This window comes from Oxyura jamaicensis, chromosome 21 (assembly GCF_011077185.1).
Source record: "Oxyura jamaicensis isolate SHBP4307 breed ruddy duck chromosome 21, BPBGC_Ojam_1.0, whole genome shotgun sequence".
Taxonomy (NCBI): domain Eukaryota; kingdom Metazoa; phylum Chordata; class Aves; order Anseriformes; family Anatidae; genus Oxyura; species Oxyura jamaicensis.
The window spans coordinates 2,656,391-2,666,625 of NC_048913.1; the positions used below are offsets into that span (position 1 = coordinate 2,656,391).

The 10,235-nt window shown below is 48.1% G+C and overlaps 1 protein-coding gene across 2 annotated transcripts in view; it reads left to right on the forward strand.

The window, feature by feature from the left end:
• LOC118177220 (Golgi integral membrane protein 4-like) overlaps nt 1–7,367 on the forward strand; it is a 29,399-nt gene extending 22,032 nt beyond the window's left edge. Inside the window, exons 11-15 of one of the 2 annotated variants that reach the window (XM_035344738.1) lie at nt 1,483–1,691; nt 2,564–2,628; nt 3,188–3,352; nt 5,198–5,269; nt 6,816–7,367. In XM_035344738.1, coding sequence (XP_035200629.1) covers nt 1,483–1,691; nt 2,564–2,628; nt 3,188–3,352; nt 5,198–5,269; nt 6,816–6,926 — 622 coding nt within the window. In that variant the 3' untranslated portion in view covers nt 6,927–7,367. Of the gene's footprint in view, nt 1–1,482; nt 1,692–2,563; nt 2,629–3,187; nt 3,353–5,197; nt 5,283–6,815 lie in introns of both variants that reach the window. The other variant, XM_035344739.1, reaches the window with a different exon arrangement.
• Nucleotides 7,368–10,235: the final 2,868 nt, after the last annotated feature.

Here is a 10,235-nt window from a genome sequence, read left to right on the forward strand (position 1 = left end):
AACAGACTCAGAAAATAGTGCTTCCTTATTTAACTTATTTATCATCTGTATGTGTCCAGGTCATATCTGTGCAGTTTACTGGAGAGGAAAAAAAAAATAATTCCTGCTTTATTTGTAAAAGAGACTTTGGGATCTCATTCCAAACTATCCATCAGCTAGATTGCACTAATGCATTTTATTTGACCTGTTTGTTGTTCACTTAACCTGCGATCTTTTCAGGTCAGAGATTGTGCTCTGCATGTTTTTTCAAAGGGTAGTATCCTCCCCACGCTGCTTCAGTAGGCAACATCCTCTGTGAAACTCAAAATGCAAATGTTGGCCTTGTTTTGGCAAATGACTTCCCAAGGACAGAAACCATGCTTTTCCTGTCCTGGATCTATCATCAAGAAATATTGAGCAGCTGGAAGCTGTCGTTTACATCAGGTGGTGTTTGTGATATGAGTGCAAAACCCAGTTTTCTCAGGAGGTGCCAATGCAAAGAACAACACTGAACCGCAGAAGAGGCCGTGCGTCCCGTGCCAAGAACTGTTGCCGGAGGTGGCTGAGACCAGCAGATTCCAGATGGGAATTGTTGGTCTTGATGGCCTGTTTGCATGGTGATGGCTTTGCAATGGGAAATCTGAGCTAAAGGCTGGGCTGTGGTTTTTCTTACTTGTTTGTGTGGTAGTAACATGCTGGCTTCCAAAAGCTGCTAAAGCTGGGGCCACTAAAGAGCCTTCGGCAGGGAGAAGCACTGTATTGTGGTGGAATTACAGCGAACCTCACCAAATAAGGAAAGAAAATACTTTTCCCATGTTCACCTTAAAAACAAACAAGCAAAAAACCCACCACCAACACAACAATATGCCAACACTTCATTTCAATTATTTGTCACTGTTCTGTTTGTACAAGGGAGAGAGACAAGCTGAACAAGAACTCTATAAAGAGACATTGATTAAAGCACCTATCCTAGTTGCAGATCTTCACGAAGAGCTTGTAACAGACAATGGAAACTAGCAATTCTGCATTGCAGCTCTTCTATTTATTTTGAAGTATATATTTTTTCTTCTCATAGGTCGGAACTCTGCAGTTTTACTTTAGCAGCATTTTTCGTTTTAAACAAAGTTGGAACAGAGGATTTCTGGTTTTGGTATTTTCGAAGAAACTTAAATTTTATGTATTTGGGTGTGTGTGAGGCATGAGTAAGCATCAATTTAGAGCTGGAGTTTATTGCTGTATGGATGTGCTACCATATCAGCTAAATAAGATTAAGGCAGTTCTACAAATTGTGTTTATAAAGCATAAATTATGTAGCACAAGTTCTATTTCACGTAGCTGCTGCTAACTAATGCCATTGCTATTTTGCAAAAAAATGAATCAGGACAAACTTGTGCATGCATTGTAGGTTGGTTTTCTGCTTGGCATTATGAAATGGCATTTTGAAATTTCTCTTGCATGTGCTGAGTCAGGAGGTGTCTGTTTGGTTTTGTTCTTTTGCTGCAGCTGGAAGGACATAGTCAACAAAGTGAATGCCCAGATGGATGGTGCCCAAGTGCACAGTTACCCCGAGAGCCTTCACCTTGACCCCAGGCCTGGGCAAGAGGCTCAGAAGGGCAGCTCACAGCCACCGGGTCAGAAGAGAGTAGCAGAGCATCAAACAGCTGACCGGGAAGACGAGAAGGAGAAGACAGATAATGAAGAGCTAGAAATGGGTATGCTCTCCCTAATTCCATGCTGTGCAGCACTATTTTATAGTGGGGTCCCTCCAGACCGCTGTTCTGACAAGACAATCTCACCCTCCTATAGGAGCTGGTTTAATCCTGTTAGTGGGTTTTCTAGTTTAGGGCAGAAAGGCCTCATTTCTCAGGTGAGATTTATCAGCTGGCGTGAAACTGCAGAAAATGGCTGTTAACTGATGAGATCCTTGGGAAAATTACAGTGGGTGGGCATGGGCCCACTGCACCTCCATGGGCCCGGTAAGAAAAGGAAAGTTGATGTGACTGCAGCTTACATGTATAAGAAGGAAGCTACAGATTCCTTGTGGAAGCAAGTAAAGACAAAATCAAAAGTGTATTACAGCTACCCAGTCAGGCAGTGGGCAGCTAAAACAGGCTTTTGGGAAGTCTCCAGACTGAGAACGTTTGTGTGGAGATGCCCTGCTGTGCTCAAGGAGTCAGGGTGAGCACTTGGTGAACAGAGTGCATTCCTGCAAACAGACCCTGTGTCAGGTCTTGCATGTGTGGAAATAACCTTTATGAGTTGGAAGTTAGTTAATTGCCTCTGTCAAAAAGATACTGATGAGGTGCAGATGTGACTGATGCCAGTCACATCTTGCTGAGGCAGTGTCCATCAGGTGGCTTTCCGTGCAAGTAACTGATGGCTGTGGGCTTGAGTGCAGGAGGGCAGGGAAGGTGGGAACTGGGGCTGCTCTAAGGATCCCCTTTGAAATGCTGACTTGCATCCTATAGGCATTGTGAAGGTGACCAGATCAGAGTTTTTGTGTTTTGTGAGCTCCCTTTTTGTAAGTAGGTTTGTTTGGTTTTAATCCAGAGACTACTCTAATAACTGTCTCCCTTCCTTGCAGATGCAGGAATGATTGAGAGGGAGAACTTGCACTCTCAGAAAGAGACTGTTGTCCAGGAGCCCATGGTAAGAAATGTGGCCATGCTGTCATCAGGACACATCCCTTCCTCTAAATAAGAATCCATCCAGTAGTCTCATTTAAGTAGATGCTTTCCCAGAAGTCTCTATAACGTATAACTCCAATTTCCTTTCTCGTTCTGGAGGGATTCAGACGGATAGTGAAAATTGAGTGTTTTTAGTTTTAGAACCATCAGTGTGCTCGGTGAGATGTATGACTGGGGAAGTGCTATGAAGCCAGCACTGCCTGTCTGCTTGGATGTCAAGACAATTCTTCATCTCAGTTTTCCCATTTAAAAAAAAAAAAAAAAAAAAAAAAAAAAAAAGAGCTAGAGGTTGGGAAAAGACAGGAGAATGCTGCTAAGAGTAATCGGTGGTCTGTCCTGGGGGGACAATGCTCCTGTGCTCTTACTGGTGTAGTGACAGGCCTTCCTCCTGAGATCTGGGTCCCGTCTGGGTGACAGCTTTTCCCAGCTCCTTGGCTTGCTGCTGATGGTGGGCTTGTGTTGGCCTCTGCCTCCTGAGTGGGTATCTTCTCTGGTACTCACACGAGGCTTTTCTTGTCCAGATGCCAGATGATGCTGCAGATCCTGCCCAGGATCCCAATAACCAAGGTGAGGATGAGTTTGAGGAGGCTGAACTGGAGAGACCTGACTTTGAAGAGAAGGTGGGAGGTTTGGAGAAGTTCAAGGAACCCAGCGTGAAAGAAGAGTCTAAGGAGAAGCCACTGAAGGTGACTGACATGAGGGCAGCCAGTAGGGGTGCAGGGAGAGATTCCTGGCTGTGAATGGGGTGAGTGGGGAAGGCAGAGAAGTTAAGGGCTCAAAGGAAAACAGCACGTTCCTGCACAGATCCATAATGCTGCTGCAGGGATGTGGCAAGCAGGAGAAACCTCTTTCTGAGAAGCAGTGGGACAGTACCAGTGGGACAGTACCAGAACTCATTCTGGCTCTGTCCCCTCGGCTTGTTGAAGTTAGCACAAGTATTTGCAGCACCTACATGGCTGGGCAGACAGAGAACAGGAGATGGCTCACTCCATGGCTATCACTGTAGCTGTATGCTCTTTTTTAGCACTTCAGGTATTAAAACTACAGACAACAACAGGGGCCTATGCTTGGGGTCTGGTCAGTGCAGCCCTTGCTGTTTGTGGGCATTCAGCAGACTCCTGACAGCAGTGACAAGGTGTAGAAGCTCTGCTTTCTTGTTTGCCTGCTTGCAGGTGACAGCCATTTATTTTGCAAAGTGTTGCTTGCTGTCTGAAGCCAGGCTCTGCATCAGGGAAATACCAGTTTGTTTTGACATGTACCTGAGTGTTGCTTGTTTTTAAAAGGAGTCTTTTATCTGTCAGGTTCTAAAGTCATGATCAATGAAAAAATAAATCCAGGCCAATTTAATCAAGCAAGGAGGATATCTTTCAGATGGGGCCATGCTGCATTCCCTAAAGCTCAACCATAAATAACTTGCAGATACGTGATGTGTTGTATAAAGAGAAGTGTTGGTGAGAACCTGTGTTAACAAGTACCACTTCCCTGAAAATGTTTGTTTTACCAGCTTGGGCAATTTTCCCCTGCTATCTGGGTCAGACCATGCAGGGGGCATGTTGCCTTCTGGGCACTGAAACCATTCATCTGTGTATTGTGAGTCCTGTAATGGTTATGAGAGGTGGAAATCTTTGTCTTGCTTTGGAGAAAGGTGTCAGCTGGATGCAGAGACCTAACCAGTCTTTCCCAGTTGTAATAGCCTTATAGTAACGTCAGAAGCCAACTTCAGGAAGAGATGGAACAAACACTCCTGTCCTTCCCCTTTCCTCACTTCCCTTTTCTCTGGGCTGGTTTACACCAAGCTCCTCCTCACTTTTTAATGTGTCCAGGTTCAGTGCAGTGCAGGTCTGCTTGTCCCGTGGTGACTGGGTACAGACCACGTTTGTATCAGCAGTGCTGATTCTGGTTGAGCTTCCCCAAATGCAAAGACAGACGCTGCCAGTTCATCTTATTCCTCTCCGAGGCTTGTGGTCATGGTTCTAAGAGCAGAATGGGTCAGGGTAGAACAGCTGGTTTGTTGTGAAGGAGTTGTCTAAGAAAGCATATGTCCGGCTTAACTGTACTAGCTGGAAGATGAAAGCCCAGCAGCACTGTTGGAGTGTCTGTAAATCAGCCTTGTCTGAGTACCCAGATCCTTCTGTGAGCTGTAAATTATTTAAAGCATTAATATTTCAATCCTTACCAGTGAGAGTGGCTCTAAAAATATCCCTGCTAGTTTGTTCTGTTTTGTCTTCAAATTTGGTGGCAGGACGTAGCGAGGGGAGCACAAAGACCTCCGGAGCTGGGCTGATGCAGAAGCAGTGCAGGATGTGCGTGGTTCCCTGCAGCCTGGGCCCTGATGCAACTGCTGCGTGTGTGAGGGTGGGGAAGGTACAAATGGAGTTGGGAGTGTTTCACTGCCTCTCTGCTGCCCTGATTCCTGAGCTGTAGCCCAACGTCTTCCAGACCTGGGGCTGCAATGCCAGAGGGCTGCCTCCCCGCAGGGGCTGGAAATGGGTCGGGGCAGTGCTCAGTGTTCAATGTTCTGTATCTTTCAGGATGCTGGCAGACCTGCCAAGCCCAGGGAGGACCCAATGGATGACTATCAAGAAGATCAGGAGCAAGAAATTGTACGACACCAAGGTTCCTCTTCTTTCCCTCTTTGGTGCAATTGTTACCTGGGTCTGTTGGGATTCAGGAGCTGAGCATGGCTCGGCTTTTAGAAAACCAGATGCGAGCACTGCCTTCAGTTTTGTTTCTGCTCAGTGAGGGATTATTCCTGTGGTAAGAAGTTCACCAGGAGCCCTGTAGCCTGCTGCTGTGTGGGTCCGACCTTCCTCTCTGGGGAAGAGCTGGGGAGAACTGCCCCGTGCTTCCAGAAGGGTCGCAGGGTTACAGCCAGCAGGCTGAACGAGAGCTTGGGTGGCAGAAGAATGAGAGGGGATTCCTGGGGAACCGTTGTATTGATGGGAGATGCTTCCAGTAGAGAGGTTTGGTCCTGGCTAAAAGATGGAGAAAGCTTTTTAAATCTGAACTGGGAGAGAGATACATAAAGAATTGAACTTTTTTTGAAGGGTAGAAGTAGGAGAGAGCTGGTTTTTTCTTTCTTCATGTGTAAATCTGGAGCTGAGATGAACTCAGTGTTTCGTGGCAGCTGCTCAGGGATGTGTTCTCCATTGGAGGCGGTCTCCGTGACAGGGAGCTGAGTGAATGGAGACACGACAGCCTTCCTTGCAGCCCCCAGAGCCAGCTGAATGTTGCCAGCTACCTTACGGTAACATTTAAGTGGGACGTTTGGTTCACAAGCCTTGAAAGTACACGATTTTTTGTGATTAGAATGCAAAGGAGACGGGGGGGAAAAGTACTCATCTACTGGTGCTGGTGAGCACTATTTCTAGATGAGGTGCACAAGGAGAAAGGGGACACATTTGTTCCATGCTTTATTTGAGAGTCAGGCATCTGTGAAAGGGGCATTGCAGGAACCCCAGGAGGGGATACTGCCTCCTGGCTCACCTGGATGGAAATGAAGGATTCTCTGCAGTCTTGTTACGAACACCAAGTCGTGTTCATCCTCTCCTTGCCCTTTGTGAGTAGCTGCTGCTGGTGTTTTCTGCAGTTTCAGCATGCTTGCTGATGATTTAAGGGTTTGGGCTGCCTGCTGGAAATGAGGATAAAAAAGAAAAAAGGTAGTGGGCGGGGAGGAGAATAGCAAAGTTGATGTCAGGAGCTCTCCTTGCCCTGTGTAAGAACCTGGCTAGTGGGCTGTTGTTGGACACCAAGGTGCCAGCAGACGCTGTGCTGGCTGCTGCACATCATGGCTGGGACTTGTTTCAGCAGTTCTAAATGTGGTGGAGGTTGGATATCCTCTCATGTAACAGTGGCAACAGGCTGAGATGTTAAAACTGCACTGCAATGCCAGGCTATTAAATGTTCTTTAAACGAACAGCTGGTCATGGCAACATGGGCTTCTCAACTCTGCTTCTTGGCAAAGTGAACTGCCAATGTCAGCGAAAGGTCCCTGGCAGAGCTGCATTCCTCCCTGCTCCTGGGTTCCCCAAGCTGGGCTGGTTTGGTAGAACTGCTCTGTTCAGAAGCAGCATGGTGCTGAGCGTTAGGGTCTCCTTTTCCAGCTGGGCCCTGCTGATTTTCCTTCCTGGCTGTTCCCTCTGCACCCAGGAGGATCACGGCGGTGAGGTGGATGACAACGACGACCTGGAACTCGTCCAAGAGCGGAAGGACCATGCGGGCATCCAGGGAGCTGATGGCAAGAAGGATGACTACTACTGAGAGATGCTGAAGGAAGATGGATGCGCTAGGAGTGAGGGGACAAGAACTCCTCCCAGGAACTGGCTCCTGTACTAAGCAGAGCCCAGAACAAAGGCAGGAGGAGACGGCTGCCTTGGCAGGCACTGAGCAAGGTGCTTGCAGGTGTGCGTTGCATCTACGTGCGTGGGGCCACTCCTGCTTCTCTGGTCGATAGCATGGAAGTGCTCTCAGACTGTAGGAATGATTTTATCCTGCTGCTTCTTTTAGAAGCATGTGTTGATTTATCAAGTTCTTCACCCTCTTGTTTTCCCCATCCCCTCTCTAGCTGGAGAATGTTTCTTTTTTTTTTTTTTTTTTACTGCCTGGGCAGGGGGAGGGATGCAGGACTATAAAAGGGTGCCTGAGCTGGTCCCTGGACTTACTTGACTGGTTGCTAATACAAAGGAATCTGTCTTCATAAAATATTTTGCTCAGTAGTGTTTCTTTAAAACATCCTTTGCTCCCATCAGAGCAGGGTGGAAAAGGAGGTAGCCTGCTTGTTGTTTGGAGCAATGCAGGGGTGATGGCCAACAGTGAGTACTAGCAGAAATGACCACATGCCAGCCAGCATGTGTGTGTGTTTGTGTTCACAAATGACCCGATCCTCTTCCCGGTGCAGAGCCCCTTCCCTGTGACCCAGCTCTGCAGAGTTCTTTCTCCTTGCCAATGGATGGTTGGTCAAACCTTGCTGTTAGGACACAGCTGCAGCACCCCAGCAGCCCTGCCCATCCTCAGGCCCTCAGCAGAAGGTATCAGGCCACCTCCCAGCCTGCATCTGCCTTTCGGTCCCACAGCATCCATCTCCCTCCTGTCCTGTCCAGCTTCTTTTGATTCCCCCAATATCTGCGTGGATTTCACAGAGCTAGGATAAATAATGCTGCTTCTGGACAGGTCTGGTTTTTAATCAAGTTGGGTATTCCTAGCGCTTTGCTGACTCGGTAGATGTCTGTGGTGCTCTGCTTTACTCAGTCTCTAAAACATGTCTGGCTGCCTCAGCCAGACAGAAGGGATGAGTCAGCTGGAGTCCCTGGAACTTAAAATGGTGGCAGCTGAAAGACTGGCTTCATCGTGCCATCTCCAGGCCTGGGACATGGCTTGTTCATGTGAGCAGGGCAGAGCTGTCACATCCCCACATCGTGTAAGCCCCGTGCACCTGAGCTGCCTCCTATTCCCTCACCACCACGTGTTCTGGGGGCTCACTCATCCAGCAGTTTGTTGGTGAAGGTCCTGATAAAGATGACAGGAAAGATCTTTGCTCCCTGTTTGCATCAGACCTTATAATGCCTTGTTTTGGGGAGTATTTTGTGGCACTTCTAGACACTTGGAAAAACAACATTTATCTCCCAATAAGCTTGGCCTTTTTCATTTCAGGCAATATTGATTTTTCTTCCAGTGCTTCTAATGGAGCTTGAAATTAACATGTCAGGGTTTTCTGGTTGTTCTGTTTTCATTCTGCTTCTGGTTCTTACCAGGACAATCATCAGTCTAAGTCAAACTCCGGGGTTGCCTGGAGTAGTTAATGTGGTTGGCTCTGCTTGCAATGTGTGAAAGCAACAAGAACTGTTTTTCCAGCTGCTTTCCCTTTCTAGAGCTGCATTGTCAGGGCAGCTGGGTGGTGCTGCTGGCTGTTACAGAGGCTGGGGAATCATCTTGTTAGGACCTCACAGACCTGATCTGCTGCTTGCTGGAACTTAGAGAATATAGATGTGCACGGAGACCAGGAGAACCTCGCTGTGACAGCTTGGAGCAATGTTCCACACCTCGTGAGAGCACTGACCTCCTCCCGGGAGGACATTTGTTCTGGCTTTTGGGAGCACTCACAACCCACTGAGCTCCCTGAGAGATCGCCCAAGTGACTTGAAATGATTAACGCCGCGTTAGCGCTTTGCATTGCCAACCTTGCTGCATGATGCAGTGCTGCTCAGCCGCCACTGTCGGCTATAAATAGCTCGTTCAGGATGCATTAGCTGGAGCTGCTGCTATCTGTTCAGATGCATCCGCATCAAAAATGCCCCCGGTGCTCAGGTAGGAAGCTACGGTGTTATTGTTTCACAGGCCAGCGGAGGATCAATGACCAACATGGTCTGTGGCATGAAGTTCAAGTCTGCGTGCCCAAGCTGCCCCAGTGAGAAATGTAGTGCTGCTGCCTGCTGAGCTTCATTCACTTCTGCTCTTCCATGCCCCTAGCCTGTGGCTGTCAGAGTGCAGAGTTTTGGACAGCGAGTGAATCAAGAGCTGGAAATAGAACCCCGGGAGGGTGAGACCACGTGCTGAGTCAGACTGCAGGAGCTAGCTACATAAGGAGGCAAATTCATTGCTTTTGCGTGTCTGGGATGAGTAATCCTCGGAGCTGACTCGGAGGGGACTGTAGCAACTCAGCCCTAAATGTAAAGCTCCCTGCTGGGGGAATGCTTTAGCAACCATATGTTGCATGCTGCCCTTAGTGGAGTGCTGAGCATCTCGGCTTTGGGGCTTGTCTGCTGTGGCTGTGTGCAAGGCTAAAATTGGCGCAGTGCTGCAGAACTCGAGAGCTGTGGGTGGGGAGTGCTTCCTTGCCTGGCCTCCAGCAAGTTGCCCCCATTTTGGTACAAGTTCAGCGCTTCCTCTAACGGGAGACAATAAACCCTGTAGGGGGGGAAGCAGGAAAGCAGAAAACCCGTGGTGTTGGGTCTGCCTGAAGGCCAGTGAGGCAATATGGGCTGGTACCGCTTGTGACACGCCGCTTGGGGCTTGCTGCTTAAAACAAATGGCAGCGTTTGCCCAAGTTGAAGCAGCCCATCTGAGATGTCCTGGCTGAGTGGCGCTGCAGACTGGGGCACAGATGAAGGTCTGAGGAACAGCTGGGTTGCTGAGAGAGCAAACAGGGAGGCAGTGTTCACATGGAGCCAGTGCTGGCAGACTGACCGAGGCAAAGCATGTGTGTTTTTGTTTTTTCCTACCTAAATAATTATCTTTTGCCTAGAGACACAGTGCAAAGGCAAAGGATGCAGTGCAGGGTAAGGTGTGGCTAACCTGGAAGGCTGTTACAACTTTCTGATGGGTTGTTCTTTCCTTTCCTTTGGACTCCCACAACTTGATGTGGAGGAGATTTCTGTAAACAAATGCCTTTCCAGGGTTCATGTGGTGACAGCGCTTTGGCCACATCTTCAGTCAGATGATGGGAATTAACAGTACATTCTGTGCCTTTACAAATGAAGGCAGAGATTAGGAAAATATGCCTATCAATTAGTTAAATTGTTAGGCTCGTTACTCATTTACATGGCATTTTAGAGGGCTTAAAATGTGACAGGA